Below are 18,898 nucleotides of genomic sequence, written 5' to 3' on the forward strand. Positions count from 1 at the left end.
TAAGCTATCTGACATTAATTCTGTAGTAATAAATTATATGAGGGAAAGGTCTTACCTCTGGTTTGTGCCAACTGCCTATATGTTAATGAGTGATAAGACAGAGCATATTGTTTTTTAGTTTAAGGGAATACTCTGACAATAAATCAATGAAGTTACTGGGAATTAATTTAGATTCTAGGCTTACTTGGAGAAGTCATACTGATGCTCTTTGTTCTCGCCTGTCTCGAGTAATTTTTTTACTGAAAAGACTTAAAATTTGTACTGGCTCTACCATAGTTACTAAGGCATATTTTGCGCTGTTTCATTCCCACCTTTTGTATGGTGCCCTACTTTGGGGCAATTCAAGTGGTGCCAAGGAGGTTTTTTTATGTCAAAAGAAGGCCTTACGCACAGTTTTTGATGTCAGTACTAGTGATTCTTGTAGGCCTATTTTTGTAGAACACGGTATACTTACTTTGCCGTGTATTTTTATCTTTCAATGTTTGGTATATGTAAAGGAAAATCTCGATGTTTTTAACCTGAGAAGTGTCACTCATAATTATAATACAGGGTACCAAGATCTTCTAGATTTAAGATATGTTAGACTCACCAAAACCCAGCAAATGTATTTGTATATTGGGAAAAAAGCTCTTCAATAAGTTACCATTAGGCTGTAGAGATATTACGTGTAAAGTTTTTAAAAATGTTGTTTTAAGATGGCTTAAGAAAAAAGCTTTTTAATTCTGTTGATGAGATGTTATCAGGCAGTATTGACATTGTATTTTAATTTAGTTTTTTATGTTTTCTGACATGTACTTATGACCATAAGTGCTAAACCTAGTATTATCTAATTTCTTTGACTTTGTCATGGCATTGTAATGTGGGACGACAATAAAATGATTCTTGATTCTTGAATCATGGAATAAATCATCACTTTCAATGTCATTTGAAATTCTGAGTAACCCTTCTAGCACTTGATTGTCTTCAATACTGTCACGATTCATTGTGTTTAGCCACAAAACAATCGTAAAATAAAGTAATAGCAAGCAAAACAATAACAATGCAGACGATGAATTAGTAGAATGATAGCACAACGACAACAAACGGCCGCCCGTCCGACGCGATGATGTGTTCGTAAACAAACCACGTTTTTCCGATATTCCAGATGACTGCCATCAACATTTCATAGAGTATGAAATAAAAACACTAAAATAGCAAATGAATTCCGAAGTCCAAATACGTTTAAATGGATTTTTATTACTGTAAAAGTCGGCGCCATCAAAAGCCGTCGGCAGTCTATATAATTTCATGTGCAACGTTAAATGACGTTGTCGGCAGTGAAAGTGTTAACCTAAAGCCTTTTCAAATTCAAAATAATGAGTTTAGCACTATCCTCCAGCTGATTATATGTTGTATATACCTAGGATCTTCAGAGTCATTAGATATGCAAGTGTTTCCTGAATTGACCGTGTCCAGTAATAAGGAGTCAAATTAGATGATAAACTAATATAAACTGAGCAAGTGAATATGTTTATACAAAAAACTAGCATACGCTGTTCAATATATTGATGGATTTGCAACGATGTGTCTACCAAAACAGCATTCTGCTCACTACAGGAATCTTGTGTAATGTACAGGCTCCTAGTAAGAGGTGGTTTCTCTTATCCGGGTTATTATTCTACAGAAGCCATCCAGGTCCTGAACCACCAAGAACCATGGCAAAGCTGCTGATATGTTTGCCCAACACTACAGATGATAACCATTCCTGTTCTATACATCCCAGAAGTTATTCTTTGTGTTCACTAGAAATTCCCCCAAAACTAGAAAAGACCTGAATCATGTCTAGTAAGTAACTATCTTGCCCATGGACTTCACAATTCTTTTTGAAGAGAAAATATCCTACAAAGAATGAAAATTGTGAAACAACTGATACAAGCACTACAAAAACTTCAGGGGAATGCTCCTAAAGACAACTCTGTGAATTCCTAGTTAGACATCCTTTCTACAGAATTGCATTCCTAAATCTAGAGTGGAGACCTTAGGAATTACAGTTTTGTGCTGCCTATTGTCATCATCAATATATCTTGTATCATATATTTTGTAGTACAATTTATATATGAATATGTGTATGTGCGAGACTATATATATATCGATATTTCTATATTATGTATACTATAGTGCTCCTGGTATAATATACATTTGTGAAAATGAGTTAAAAAGTACTTACACAGCAATACAATGAATTAGCTATATATCCTGTATTCATTAAGAACACTTTGTAATTAATAATTTTTGTGTTTTATATGTAGAAATTAAGTAATGCCAGTGTTTTCAAAGGACTGTTTAATCGCGGCCTCCAAGACTGTACTTGTCAAACGATGTTTCAAACGTGCTACTAACGGTTATGCTAGTAAAGAATTTATTTAATGTTTTTCTTATACATTACAATTTTAACACTCACCAGTTTGAGCTTAGATAATTTTTCTGCTGCCTGTTTTCGAGCCTCTGACAATGTCAGATCATGGTTGAGATCCAGGTTCTTGATCTGTTTCAACAGCTTTGACAGCCCTGTCATGTTGGGGCTCTGCCCAACTGGAGATATGTCCACAATTGCCATACTGTGGACCAACTCTGGCTGTACAAAACACATACATTATGGTAGTTATTTCCACATAGTCTATTTATTTATACATAATTCATAGTTCAACATGAGTTTTAATTCAATAATACTGTATGATAATTGTGTTGTAAAACCAAAACACTTGTTACATACGGATGGTAAGTTATACAGGGTGTAGAAAAAGTCCCGCACAAGCTTGATAATTCTCGAACGATTACAGGTAAAGCAATAAAGCTTGGTACACCATTACTGCACCTATAAATCTACTTTTTTAAGTAACTACAATTTTTTTTGTCATGTCAGGGGATCGCCTGCAAGGAGTCAAAAGGATATCTTAAATTAGAGCATAGGTTGAGTAGTACATCAAATTAAACGTCCCTGTTAGTAGAGTACAAAGCCGCAAACCCGACCCAAAATGTTTCATTCTTTAAAACATTACGCTGGTTTAAAGTTTGAAACATTTACAATGTAAGTCCTGTTCTAGGTGGTTTAATATTCTTGTCTTAGCCCAAGTTGTGAAAGTTTAAACTTAGTAAATGAATACTGGACTTAAGAAATAGTGTTTAAGATAGTTATTGACTCTTCACATCAAATAATATTAGTTTAAAATAATGTGTAAGTTGAGTTATGCTCAAGTTCTTTTACCGAACTCCTTGTAGACCATCCTCCGTGGATTGTAGACCACGATTTTGCCAGTACACAAGGTCGGTTTGATACAACTTTGTTTGACCTTTTGGGAAAAAGAAGTCTAAGAATATCAGGCTACTTCAAAGGAATTTGCAGATTCTGGGAAACAAATATATTTTTAAAACTACAAGCCATATCCTCTACATTCTGCTTTGAAATAATAAAAATGGTAGCTTATATAGAATGAGCTTCCAGAATATATTCCATTAATGTAAAAATTTATGTATTTATATTTATAGGGAATCTATTTATATACTACTACACAAATTATGAGATGTATAAATAAAATAAAAATTAACAATCGCCAAGCAGCTAATGTAGAACCACATATAGAACCAGCAGACACGCAGGTGTTGACAAATATAGACATAGAAAATACGAATTTCAATTAAAATATTATTTATAAATTATGTTGTTTTGCTTCCACACATCACTATATGTAATGTAGTGAAATCGTAATTTTCCATGCATATCTTAAGCACTTCTCTTGGTATCGGAATCGAGTGAAAAGAGCCGTGGTATAAAGTATCAGAATTGATACATCCCTAGTAAATATTCCATAGACATTATAAAAATTCAAACATAATCCACGGATGTTTTCCCGGAGCCGTCATCATTGGTGGCAGCCCTGTTTCCAGTCCCGTGAATGTATCGTGGCTCCGAATATATCCCACTGCCGGCCAATACATGAAGAATGCATCAGAAAGTTATCTGTTATGGAAGTTACTGAAGTGGGCTTAGTTCACGATCTGTAAAATAAGTGCATAGACACCAGTACCTTCTACAGTTGCACCCAAAATACGATTTATATTACACGATTAATGTTATCAATTACTGTCTCTTAAATATTTTGTGTTTGCCTTTAAGATAAGCAAACAGAATCACCACATCACGACAACACAACTTCAAAGAAAATGCGAAAGGCTGTGGCTCTAATGCCCGCTTCTCGACTTAACTTGTCATAAATCCACTATTTTCATCTCCAAAATGTGTCTTATAAGGTCTGGTAAAAATCCAACCAACATTCTGTTGTACTAAAGAAACCGGGGGGTTGCATCTCTTATCAAACAGATGATAATGTTCACCAAACCAAACTTTAAGCTTGTTTATGAGGTGAACACTGTACATTTTAGACCTGTGCAATCTACCTAAAACAAGTCTTTTCAAAATGCTATTTGTACTCAAGAATAATAGTTGGACAACTTCGTCCAGAGACCTCATTTCAGTGACTAAAACTTAAACACAAAAACACTGCTGGTATCGCCACTACCGCTTTGCAGCTTTACTGCTTACCACTCATATAGTGGCCAAGGCTTAAGAAGATGATCGGTCGGCCGACTTTAACTGTCCAATGGATTTGGGGGACTTGCCATGACAAAGCGGTAAAACCAACCAAAATAAGTCCATTACTCTACTGGGAGCTACCTTGGATCAATCGGTGTCACATGGGCCTCAGAAACATATATCAAAATTCATTCAAAGTTTCACGGACCACTCGTGTAAAATACAATGGGTCAAGATTAATCAGGTTCTGAAGTCCATTCAATCAATCAATCAATCAATCATTTATTGTCAGAACACAAAGTGTATAACAACGTCAACAGTTAAAGGATAACAACAATCCACACTAACGTATAATTATTAAATACAAATACATTTTAAAAATACATCAACCCTTAAATACATGTTTTTATTTACTATATTAAAGATTAAAGTCTTTGGTCATTTTGTAAGACATTGTCAAAATGGTGAATATTTTGTTCAATAAAACTAGGCCTAATTTAAAATTACAATTTAACAGTCTAGGTTTAAAATTAACTAAACATTTATAAAATACAGAGATGCCAGAGGACCGAAACCAGGTTGAAAGTTACCCTATACATCAAAGTACTCACTTACACTATACAAGCATCTTTCAGTCAACCATAACTTAATAGCAATTTTACATTACTCTACTGGGAGCTACCTTGGATCAATCGGTGTCACACATGGGGCCTCAGAAACATATATCAAACTTCATTCAAAGTTTCACGGACCACTCACGTAAAATACAATGGGTCAAGATTAATCAGGTTCTGATTCATGGTGCTGTCAAGTTATTTCCTGATTTCATTACTACATACAAACACAAATATTGTTTTTTGAGATTTTCCAGGTTCTACACGAAGATTATGCGCTTATACCCGGTTTCCCAGGTGAATGGCCACCCTTTTAAAAGCACCCAAAGACAACTCAAATGATCATCAATTACTGAAACACACAGAGTTCAATAAATTTAAGATGAAAAGTGACAAGGATAAAACACAATAAGTAACAATGGATTACATTTTTACTCATTCATACCGTAACAGTACTGAATCAGGAGTACTTGAACTGTGTGGTACACTGTGTAGACATTTACAGAACTGACAACTCATTCATACTGTAACAGTACTGAATCAGGAGTACTTGAACTGTGTGGTACACTGTGTAGACATTTACAGAACTGACAACTCATTCATACTGTAACAGTACTGAATCAGGAGTACTTGAACTGTGTGGTACACTGTGTAGACATTTACAGAACTGACAACTCATTCATACCGTAACAGTACTGAATCAGGAGTACTTGAACTGTGTGGTACACTGTGTAGACATTTACAGAACTGACAACTCATTCATACTGTAACAGTACTGAATCAGGAGTACTTGAACTGTGTGGTACACTGTGTAGACATTTACAGAACTGACACCTCATTCATACTGTAACAGTACTGAATCAGGAGTACTTGAACTGTGTGGTACACTGTGCAGACATTTACAGAACTGACAACTCATTCATACCGTAACAATGCTGAATCAGGAGTATTTGAATACTCAGAGGACCTGAACTAGTATACTGCCTAGAGAGTCATAGTATATTTGACTTTTCACTGCTACAGAAGCGATTACAAGTCTATCTGATGAATAAAGTCAATAACGTTAGGTATATACGAGGTCCAATCAAAAAGTATCCGACCTCGTCGTGTATCGCGGCTTCTGCTGCCAATAATGAGATAAGATTTGTTGCGACAATAGTTCCTACTATGATAAGGAAAGGTACAAAGTCTTATCTTGATCCCCCGACTGGTTCGCCGGAGACGGGTCAGTATGTACTGATAAGTCAAGTGCGCGTATCGGTTTTCTCTAACTGTGAAGATGACGGAAAAAGTGGAACAACGTTATTGCATTAAATTTTGCGTGAAACTCGGAGAAAAACAAAGTGAGACCATTCGGAAAATTCAGCTAGCATTCGAAAAAGAGGCAATGAGTGTTACGTAGTGGTATAACCGTTTCAAAAGTGGTCGAACCTCGGCAGAAAGTGACGCGCGTTCGGGCCGACCAAAAACAAGTCGAACTCTGGAAATCATCGAGAAAGCAAAAGTTTTGATCTGTGAAAATCGTCGAATGACTGTGGAGGAAGTAAGTACTGAGTTAGATGTCAGTTTCGGATCAGCTGAAGCAATTTTAACGGATGACTTGGGATTGCGCCGGGTAGCCGCAAAATTTGTGCCAAAATTGCTGACAGACGAGCAGAAGCAACGGTGATTGGATGTTGCCGAGGACATGCTGCAATCTTGTGAGGATGATGCGGACTTTTTGACATCGATAATAACTGGAGACGAAAGTTGGGTCTATGGATATGACCCTGAGACCAAATTTCAGTCATCACAATGGCAGTCTCCCCAGGATCCTCGGCCAAAAAAAAGCAAGGTAAGTTCGAAGCAATGTCAAAGTGATGCTTACTGTTTTTTTTCGACCACCGTGGAGTTGTGCACCATGAATATGCCCCTGAGGGTCAAACTGTGAATGCACAGTACTATTTAAGTGTCCAACGTCGTCTCCGAGATGCGATTCGCCGCAAAAGACCTGACTTGTGGGTGTCTCAAAATTGGCGGCTAACCACGACAATGCGCCAGCTCATTCGAACTTTTTTGGCGAAACACGGCACTCCGCAAGTTCCTCAGCCTCCGTACTCTCCAGATATGGCTCCATGCGATTTTTGGCTCTTCCCCCACCTCAAAAAAACCATTGAAAGGCACCAGATTTGAAAGTCGAGAAGCAATTATGAAAAAAACGACGGCTGATCTCATGGCGATGCCGAAAAGTGATTTTCAAGACTGCTTCCAGAAGTGGAAACGTCGCTGGAATCGTTGTGTTGCTTCTCTGGGTGCTTATTTTGAAGAAAATTAACGCCAGCTTTTTTCAGGTAACTTCAGTTTTACGTTGCACCAAAAGGTAGGATACTTTTTGATTGGACCTCGTATGATGAAAATACAACTTAATAATACTTACCCAGGTATGCAGTGAAAGAAAATTATAAATATACAATGTGAGAGTTAATATTTATAATGATTCAATGTCTTGTTCAATTACAATAACGTTTTGTACACATACTTTTACAACATAAATTGTATTCGTTTGACAAAAACAATGGAACAGTAGTTGAAAACAACATGACTGAATTGTAGCTACTTTAGCACACCTAAAACCTACAGGAAAAGATAATTGTGTGTTGCAGTAAAGTCTTTCCACATATATCTTTTGTACATGTTCAGTCAAGTTATGACAGCCTCAGACCTAAGCTTTTTCAGCAATAAATATAAATAAACAAATCTATTACCCCATACATATACAATGTGTCACAGAGAAGAAAATGAAAATATTGAGACAACTATTTACATCTCCATGTATCGAAATCAAATGTATGGTACTAAGTCTGATGTGGTAGAAAATTTAACTAAATAAATATGATTATTCTTTTATCTATTTATAATACACAAAGAGGATAATTAAGTCATTTTAAGTATTTTCTCCAAGAACATTCTAGTAATCCAGTACAAAATTGGCCTGAAACTGTAACATCAACAAGAGTTCAGTATCAATAAAGAACAAACATTGGGTTAGGTTTGGTTCAACTCCAAACATATTATTTCTTAAAAAGGAATCGTTCGAATAATATCAGAGTTTGTAACTTACATGCATCTGGGCTAGCAGCATCACAGTTCGGCCGCCCATGCTGTGGCCAATAAAGGAAGCTTTCTCAAAGTTGAGTTCTTTAAGAAGGCATACTACGTCACACACCATAGCCTCGTAAGAAAAGTCATCAATGTGCGGGCTCTCACCATGGTTCCTGGCATCTACGGCTATGACCTAAACATACAGATTGAAAAATCATTAGTGTGCAAAGTAAAACTGATATACCCAAACTGCTACTAAACTGTTCCAAAGTGGTAATTATTTATAAGGTGTACCCAATCTTCAAATTATTGTCACAAAACTTTATTTTAAAGTAGATTATCAAACATGGTAAATACAGTTAATATGGTAAGGTCACTTATTAACTGACAATTATTTTCAACATAAATTTTCTCTTCTCAACTAGAATATTATAATTATTAGAGACCTGACAGGTTCTTCTTAAAATGATGTCGCTGTATGTTTGTTTGTGTGATAAATCTTGATAGAAAGGTCCGAGAGTCTTGAAACCTGTAGGTTTCTCTAAGGAAGAATTCTACTGATTTTGGGGTCTTAAGGTTAGTGGCTAGCAAAATTCTGTCAGCAACATTTTGTCGTTTTATTATTTTTACAGGGGCTCTCATTCATTCACACACCAAAAGATTTTCCCATTAACCAACTACCCTTTGAGCGCAAATGTCCTATTGGTAGAGGTTGTCTTATAAATATTCAATATTTATTAGTAAATGTGGATTTTGCTTACATAATCCACACAAATAGTTTAATAAAGACTTTGTTTATAATGCATTATAGTACAATTGATTTTGAAAGCAGTGGGTTGGCTGTTATTAGATTGTGTAATTTTGTTTTTAATATTGTTAGGCATTTATTTAATAAATATGTTATGTTATAAATAACATCCTAAGTATCATGAGGTTATATTATAAATACAATTATAAGCATTTTACGTTCTTTGTTCTGATTTGTTGCAAGTTAGTTTGGTTTAGGTTCTGTTAGGTTTGTATAAGCTAAGAAAAACTAAAATTGCATTTATTTAATAACATTTATTTACTACTTTTTAACTACATGTATATAGTATTGCATATAGTTTCATACTGTTTTAGATCTATATAAAAAATATTTTCATGTATAAAATATTTTTTATTTATAAATTTTTACGTAATAATTTAGAACCGCTACAATTTTTTTTGATATTTTTCAAAGTAATGTAGAGTAAATCGATTATTGTATTTTTTGGCGGATAACCTTTTAGAGCATTCAATTTACAATTAAGCACAACAAAATTTGTTTATTTATTTCTTTAGCAAATTTACAGTGAATTTCCAAACAAAAGCCCACAAAAACCAGCCAAATTTACCTTGGGGGTTTTTGGTAGGCTTAGTAGTGCTTTACACTGTCTCAACACAAATGAAATGCCGTTTTCACACAACAGATCTAATTATGAGGTTTCATACTGTGAAGTAACAAAAACATGGGTCTCAAGCAAAGCATAGGGGAGGATGCTATTAAGTAGGATCTCTTGTTGAAAAGACATACCTTGGAATTCTCATAACAGTTATCTCTATAATTTTAGAATTAGGTCGCTATTAAATGATACTTATTGAATCTTGCAAGCAATATAAGCACTTCAGTATTTATTTACATTAATGTGACCATGGAAAATGGACTTTTTTTCATGGGTTGGGCATTTATAGCCAAGTATTATTATCACAGGTGCATATGAACTGGGGGGAAAGTATATTATTGTATTATTTTGATGCCTTTCGGACATTATTGCGTTAAGGAGCAGGAGCATCACGTGATCTGGGATTCGACTTTTGCAAGCTCGAGTTAATTTTTTTTCTAAAAGGGCAAGCAGTGGGCAGGCATCGTAAAACTCCATATTCGTCTTTACGAATTGCTTCCACGTGAGATACCGAACATCCAACACAAAGGTGTGCCATTACCACTACTGAACTAGGAGGTTAAGAATAGACGTGGAGGAACAACAGTAGTTCAAAATGGCATCCCTTCTTTATTTGAGAAGGCGCGGAGTAATACCAAACTGTCAAATATGGATAGTGTTGGCAGAGGTACGATAATTATCATAAAGGTACGATAATTTCATTGATTTTATGCGCCGGGTAGTTATTATCGTTATGAAAGATTTTTGACAAATTTATACAAGTAACAAACCAAAAGTTAATTATAACATAATTTATTATACGAACATAACATCATAACATACTTTTTCATTAAATGTGTTCGGTACGATTATTTTGTATGAAAGTACGATAATTTCTCGTTGTTGGTATGATAATCGGTTTTTAAAATCTGGCTATACTGAGTTTGAGCAGACCGCGGAGTTATAGGAAACTGTCAAAAACGGAGTTTTCAGAGGATTTAAAAAAATTGTAGCTCCTTTGATTTTCGTTGCCGACGAATTTTTTCTTCAATATTGTTTTCAGGAAAAATTGTAGTTTTCAGGAAAAAAAAAATGAACATACCTTTCCATGGTCACGTTAATGTAAATTGATACCAGCACTTCATAGTCAGATGATCACATGTAGAATATGCTCCTCTCCCCTCTTCTTCAGGAAACATGCAAAACGGTTCATATATACCACCTCTAGCTGCTTTGCTACTGAGAGTTCAATATATTAACATTGTACCCTACCATACTGGACCCTATTCATGTTAGAGTATTATAGTTTTAGGTATTTTATATTTATAGTATTTTAGGTAGGCCGGATGAGGAGCCCACATGACACTACAGTACTCCAGATGAGGTCTGACGAGCGAACAGTAGAGCAGCTTAAGAGAACAGATGCTGTTTAATGTTCTACGGAGGTAATGGATGAGGCCAAGCATGCGCAGTGCTCTGGTGCAGGAAGCAGAATCTGAAATTCGCAGTTCAGAGATTTAAAAAAATTATATCTAGGTCCCACACTTCAGATGTACTCTTGAGGATAGCATCACTTACGATATATTCACTCTGATAAGGACTAATATTGCAGTGGAAGTTAAGCATATGTGGTAGGTTGCCTTCATTTGCCCAGTGGGAGGCGAAAGATCTTCTATTGGGTTCGTGGCGAGGAAGGTTGTATAAACTTTTCAAAATAAAACAACGGAGTCGAACTAATATATGATTTATTAAAATTAGCACACTCTTTGGATTAGATTAATAAAATAATTAGGTTTGATTGATACATAATTAAGAATTTAGAATTTGGCTTCCGAAAAGTTAAAATATGGATAGAGAGAGAGAGAGAGAGAGAGGGCCTAAGTTAACGTCTGTCGCGTTCCGCACAAGTTAGCCGACTCTCCGAGCATCACCTCAACATCGCCCGATCCTCCCGCTGCCAAGGCTCCAGACCAATCAGAGCGCGTTTTGTCTTAAGATGGTACTCTGAGAGGTGCTGCCTCCTAAGGCGATTCATTTAGTAATTAACAAAGTAGGTACATGGTGCTTTTAGACTGCTCAAGGCCTGCGTACAACACAACTATTGCTGATTTCAGCGCATTCCGTACACGTGGCTGCGACAACACCGGCGTTGTCGCATCACTGCGGGCTTCAATTTAATGCATATACAGGCTGTGGCAGAACTCCTGTCCCTTTCTTCTGAAGTGGCCTTAACGCCTATATTTTCCTATATTAATCCGGATGGCACTTGATGTGTACGGCAGCATTGTTACATATTGGGGAGGTCTTACCAGTATAAAGGTGGTTAAAATAATCACTAAAGTAACAATAAGACATTTTCGTAGTATTAGGTTACACTTATTTATTTGTTGAAATTTTGGGGCGTTAACACCGAGGTGTCACACATAGGCATTTGTCAGTGTTCAGGGTCATCGAGCTAGTAGCACCCCATTCCACAATACAATCCAGTCCAGCTTGAGGTCACAGTCACTAGCCAAAGAAATGTTCTGATAGTTTTATGTTATCAGTGAAAAGTAAATACTTGTAACACAGCTGGTTTGTGACATCATTAATGAAGACATTGAACAGGTGACAACCTAATATGGAGCCTTGTGGAACCCTAAATGTGGATTCAAATGACTGAGAGTGAGCTTCATTAAAGCGGACTTGGAGTGTTCAATCATGCAAGTAACTTGAGACCCAGTCGAGCAGTTTGACAACAAATCTACATCTACATGTTTTGAACTATCTTAACTGACAAGAAAGTCGATCAGACGCGTTTGACTGACAAGACCGAAAGCCTTGACAAAATCAAGTTTGATAGCATCGATCTGCGAGTGCTCAACGAAGGCATCAAATATGTCAGACTAGAAAGCCAAAAAGTTTGTGGATGATGAGCGTGCCCGCGTAAACCCATGTTGACAAATAGTAATGTAGTGGGAAAAGGACAAATGTGTCCTATTAAGGAAGACTTTTTTCAATAGTTAGGCGATAAATGAAATTATAACAATGAAGAGCTATTTTTCACATCATTAAGCGGACGCTTTTTGTGAATGGAAACAATGAAACTTTTAAGGACATTAGGAAATATAACATCTGATAAAGACTTGTTGAATAGTTTAGTGAGAGGATATCCTCTCAGTTGACAACAGTATTTCACAGTCGCTGAAGGAATAGAGTCAGGTTCACAAGCTTTAGACCCGTCTAAATCCTTGATAGCCTTGCATATTTCAGATACTTCAGATACGTTTAACGTAACAACAGCAAATAACATAATAACAGCAATAACGTTTGTGTAACTTGCTTATCATGTAGGTAACACATCTTCCAAACAATGATGAAATAACAGCAAATAACATAATAACAGCAATAACGTTTGTGTAACTTGCTTATCATGTATGTAACACATCTTCCAAACAATGATGAAAAGAAATCAGCAAGCTCAGCAGCTGAAGTGTCATCGGTAGAAGATACTTTATTGTACGAAAAAGAAGCCGGTGAGGAATATTGACCATGCTTCATGTTCTAAGTACCTTGCAACGTATTCTGATTATTGAGAAACGATAATAGTCAGCATCATCTAGCGAAATCTTATAGGCTTTGTGCAAAATCTTCTTTTGAATTACAAGCTCCTTAAGTTGGGTTCAGGACCAAATGGGGAAGTTTCTAGTGCTCCTCAAATGTGAGGTCTTCAATTCCTTTGTGAAGTCAAAAACCAAGTATTAAATTAATAATAGAAACCAGAGCATTGAGATCTATAGATGAAAGGTCGCAGTATAACTTCCGAAGATTGGGATTCCTAGGGTTGATGGAAACCTTGTGATTTGATGGAATCATCGCTGGCATGTTAACAGAATGACAAAGAGCTGGATGGTAAACATCCTCTACAACTAGTGTATCATGTTCCATGTTGAACAAGAGTACACCTCTGCAGTTACAAATGTTGTTGGTCTGAGTTAAATTGTACTTGGCACTCATATTCAAAAGAGCATTTAAAGCAGCGTTTTCTGATAGCAATTGATCCACTGGCCAAGAGGGGGACATGATTTTGAATCGCCAAGAATATGAATGAGTTCAAAAGCATGCTAGGATGTTACATCTTCCATGAGACAAGTGAAGTCAAGATATACCTGAAGAGGTAAAGAAGGTGGAATGTAGACACCTGCTATAAGGATCCTGTGATAAAAGTGAGGCGTGACAATGACAAGAAAAACCTCCAGGTAGGTAAAGTAAACAATTTCATGGGGTATAAAACGTTTGTCACCAGCAATTAGGACGCCAACACCATTAAGCTTGGAACTGGTAATAACAGAGCGGTTGTTTCTAAACACTTCAAAGAACGTAAATATCGTGTACACAGTTAGCTAATGACAACCACAAATCATGCAGCTTAGATCTCAGTCCACTGACGTTGCGGTAATAGAGGCTTGGCCGTTAGAGGAAACGGGTTTTTTTGGCATTTTAACAATATTCCAATTGATTCTTCTAAATTATGCAGGATAACATTGCGCATCCTGGAAGTGTGATCAGCAATTTAGGAGCAACAATCTTCTAAGTTCAAAGATGCTTCATTGTTATAATGTTTAGAGACGATTTGTTTTAGTGACATAATTTAGTTTTCTGCTTGTGTAAGACGAGGGCCAAGCTCAGAGACAGGTTGGAAATGTTTTGGCGTAGACACAACTTCAGACACAACTTTAGAAATTGTAAGGACATTTTTTGATACCAATGAATCAATTTTCTGGAGAATTAGATTACGGGTATCGGAGTGAGTATCCACCAGTCGAACGATATAGTTCACTCTACCACAAGTCCAGTGTTTCACAAACAATCGGCTATTGTTTTATAGTTAGACGCCATCATCTTCATACAATGCAGGTGGTGCCAACATTTGCAGCGCCCTTATATTTCATGCCCTTACCGATAACATATCTTGCAAACAGTAAGGTCCTTGAGAAACCTATCCATATTGAAGTTTTGATATTCCAACAAACCCATCTTTTAAAAATATATAAGTACAGTACGCGCGCTGAAGGTTCGGCTCCGAGTCAACCGAGCGGACTATGGCGGGGGACGGGTGGATTGCCCGATATAACAACTGTTCTGCAGACATCCGCCAATGTTTGACCCGCTGCAGTCTGAATATTTATTGTCCCTGTTCTCAGGATTCTTTATACAACAGTGTTTCGTATTCATTCATCTGTCATAAAATTAGTTTATAAACAATACACCCCAAAACACTTTCTATTCGAATATAATACAATGAAATTCAACATAATTTCATTAAAGTTTAAACTTTTAGTTTATCACAGATCACCACTACGGCCTAAAGTGTTTTTTTTTTTTCAAAAATAAACTATTGCAAAGTGATTCAATGTTAAACTTTCAAATGGTATTGCCGTGTTGCATTTACGTGAATGGGCCATAAACTGTAGGGCAGCGGTGTCGGTGATACATTCCACTTCAGACTAAGTTACGGCTAACCTAAACTATGTATCTGAAAAAAGTTAAATCTAAAATTAACTTCAGTTCATTCAGAAAAACTTTCCCGCTGGTGAAAGTTTCCTGACCAAATAATAAAAAAAAATCCTCACATACAAACTTTTTTGTATCACAATTTTGGCACAGTTAATTTAAAAATATATTTTATTGAAGAAAAGTAATAAAGCATTGAAACTTAATACATCCATTAGCATTGGCATAAACAGGAAAATAGATCTGCGAAGTTTCAGAATTTTATTTGTACAGGAAGTTGATCTAACCATAAGTTGATTGTCGAGCGAGAATTAAACATTGCCGTCCGTGACGGATCATTGGAGAGTCAATGTTTTTATTTGGTTAGTAGGGCAACGACAGGGCCGAACCTTCAGCGCGCATACTGTACAGCAGCATTGATATGATTGAGATGGGCGATTATCTTTTATCAGGTGGCACACTTCTGATAATAGTCCAATGGTACCTATAGTTACAAAGATCAACACTATAAAGAAACTGCAGACTTCCTTCGGCATACACTCACTTGGAATGCCCATAGTCAACAGTGGTCACAACTATTAAGGAGCTAGTGGAAAAATAGGATGTTTATAGTATTATTGGCCTAGGGAAGTTATAAACTTTGAGCCAAGAGAATCTACACAAAAGACAGTAGCTACTCGATCCACCACTGAAAAGTTCGTAGTTCATTTAATAACATTACAAAAGAAATGTAGAGAGGCTAATAAGTAAGAGCTGATTCAGAAGGCAATGGTTAAAGAAAATTTGGACTTGAAGTTTATAGTATTGAATAAGTCAATTTAACACTGAGTTAGTGACATCATGAAGGATATGGTTGGCAAAATTATTTGGAAATTCTAAGTGCTTGAGGGATTAGATGTAAAACACTGAGTGGAGTTCACACTCAGTTCACAACTCTTAATTAACCCTCCGACTGATAATAAGAAATTCTCAGAATGATACACTGGGTTTTGTCTTTGGGCAGTATATTTTCCAGATTTTTTTTAATACTAAGTAATAAGTGTTATATACAAATGTTTTTGTTAGAAACCAGAGAAAATTTAAAATAAAAATATGCACTTACTACAATATTGTTTTTTTTATTTGTACATAAATTCAAAAATGTGTTTAATAACTTTTTTGTTTTCCAAGTTTCACTCCATGTAACGTTCACATGACTTGAGATAGTAAGATACTATAAATGTACAAAATATACACAGTTTTTATATTGAACAAAAGGATTATAACATATATACACTTATTAATAACACAAAACAGTTTTTTGATAAAAATTTAAAGTATGTACTGCTTTTTTTTGGCAGTACACGTATCCACATTGGTGTTTGATGAATTCTTTGGGCAAGAAGAATATCATATGATGATGAGTTTTTTCAATGTCACTATTAATTTTCACACTTAACTCACATTCCACCGGATTATAATCATCCAGACTACCTGACAACAAATCTGACAAAGAAATATCATCATGCACTTCATTTGCTGATATGTAACTTTCATCATCCAATAGTTCCATGTTTATCATTTAAACAACGAGGATCACCCATTTCACAACATAAAAATAAATTATAAACAATTAGCCTTCATAATAAACCTAGCAACAAAGATTGTAAAGGCAGTCCAGTGCGTCACCAGCTGCATAGTCCGTCAGCTGTATGCCATACGGCATTTGGATCGATATCAGCTGACAACGAGCAATATTACGAATATAAACTATATTAAATGGATTGATATTTATGAGTAGAGGATTCGACTGGTGCAAGTTATGTCTTTATAAATTAAACGGTTTTCGCGTAATAATAGGAGAAAGTTGACCGACGGCTGTGCCGTCTTTATCAGTTCACAAGTGGTATTGATGAACGTCGGTCATCAGTTGGAGGGTTAAAGAGACCAAGTAAGTACTAGGCTAAGGAGTGAATCAGATCTCAGGATAAAATTACAGATTTATGAACGGTTGAATAGTCATTGTAAACAAAGCTGCGATCTTGATACTTCCAAGCATTATATTTTACATGAAGTCCTTGAGAAAATAAAATAAACAAGATTATAAGCTTTTACTTAAACATCAATTGTTTAAGAAAATTAATGTTCGCGCTGAAACATAATACAACATTATTATTTTTGGTGGATAAAATGCATAATATGTATACAATTAGTACATAGTCTTATGCAATAAATATTTATTGTAGACTATTGCATTGGATATTTCCTCATACCAAATGCCCAAAAATCACCTATGCACAGAAGTAACATGATGAAGCTCTTGAAAATGAATCTGACACACAATTGCAAATATCAATTGATTGTGATTAAAAAAAAGGAGCTTTACTTTTGCAAGTAACACCAAAACTTACTGTTCTGAAGTTTTCTTTAGCTAGTGCCTTGCATACTGAGTTCCAGTTGGTTTTCGAGCCCAGAAGACCATGTAGAACAATGATAGGGATAGTGTTCGCAGATACTGTAGGCTCTGCAAAGTGCTGATAAGATAGCTGCAGTTGTACCGGAGGCTTAGAAGTCCTGTAATCAGAAACAACATATTGAAATTACACTATAAGTTATATCTTAGTAATTTTTATCAAAATCTTAAAATTATAGTTACCATGTTTACACTACAGTTTTCACACCAATCACTCACGGACACCTCTGAGATGAAGAAGAGTTGCTGATGGTATACAAAGTAATTTACCATTCATATGTATACTAATTCAGTCATGTCTAAATAACGATTAAAATTTATTTAGCCGCTACCATATTTTTGGTTAAAACTGGAATAACGTATTTCTAGCCTCCTTACGCTGACAGGTATCGCGTGTTCAGATACCATAGGTTTGTAAGTAGTGATTTTCATTCATGGTGTGGACTGAGTGAGATTTATTGTAATGAATGGCATCAAAATATGCCTCCAACAATTTTACTTCCAACGTTGTATTCTGTAGACTCCGCAACACCAGAAGTTCTAGAATGTCTAAGTTGGCTGAGGACATTTTCTGGGCTTACAGCAACAATTTTTAAGGAGATGATTGTGGAATTTTGTTAAACTTGGCAGTAATAATAGTGGTAAAAACTCAATAAGAAATTTTCAAAAAATTTGGTTATTTGACTAAAAATATGTTTCAGAGCATTATAAAGGAAACAGACAACTTATCCAAGTTTTTATCAATTATCCATAATATACTCCTCATTTATCCACACATCTGTACACAGAATGCTGATAGTAATTAGAAGACTAAATAAAAAAACTAATTACAATAATATTGTCTGCTAAAATTGAGTTTTCACTTCTTTAAATAAAAGATGTGTCCAAAATTAAATTTAAGTTTGTGTGTGTGTGATTATGTATCTATTTTGAATAGAATCTTCCCAGTGGTTACTATTTCAATCAATAACAATTGCTGTTGAGGTATAGATGTAACATAATTCATAAATACAAATAAATATTAATAAATTCTTACTCACTATATATTGAACACTGTAGACACAACCTGTGTTGAGATCTAAAATTAATGTTTTAGCTCATAAATAATGTGTTAGCATAATACAAGAATCATTAGTATAGTAATTGGCATAATAATTAGCCATTATAAGACTAACACATATGAATCTTGTTGAGTATTCAATATTATATATATTGAGGGAGGGAGGGGAGAGAGAGTGAGAGGGGGGGGGGGAGAGCAACATAAATGGACTGAATACATTGCTTC

General features: G+C 35.5%; 1 protein-coding gene across 5 annotated transcripts in view; it reads right to left on the reverse strand.

The window, feature by feature from the left end:
- LOC124368801 (protein ABHD11-like) overlaps nucleotides 1-18,898 on the reverse strand; it is a 63,424-nt gene that overhangs the window by 34,609 nt on the left and 9,917 nt on the right. For all 5 annotated transcript variants that reach the window (XM_046826183.1, XM_046826184.1, XM_046826185.1 and 2 more), the window contains exons 2-4: nucleotides 17,552-17,714; nucleotides 8,285-8,458; nucleotides 2,441-2,614 (exon numbers count right to left, since the gene is read on the reverse strand). In XM_046826183.1, the coding sequence (XP_046682139.1) occupies nucleotides 2,441-2,614; nucleotides 8,285-8,458; nucleotides 17,552-17,714 (511 nt within the window). The remainder of the gene's footprint in view (nucleotides 1-2,440; nucleotides 2,615-8,284; nucleotides 8,459-17,551; nucleotides 17,715-18,898) is intronic.

The sequence above is a fragment of the Homalodisca vitripennis genome, chromosome X (genome assembly GCF_021130785.1).
Source record: "Homalodisca vitripennis isolate AUS2020 chromosome X, UT_GWSS_2.1, whole genome shotgun sequence".
NCBI classification, from domain to species: domain Eukaryota; kingdom Metazoa; phylum Arthropoda; class Insecta; order Hemiptera; family Cicadellidae; genus Homalodisca; species Homalodisca vitripennis.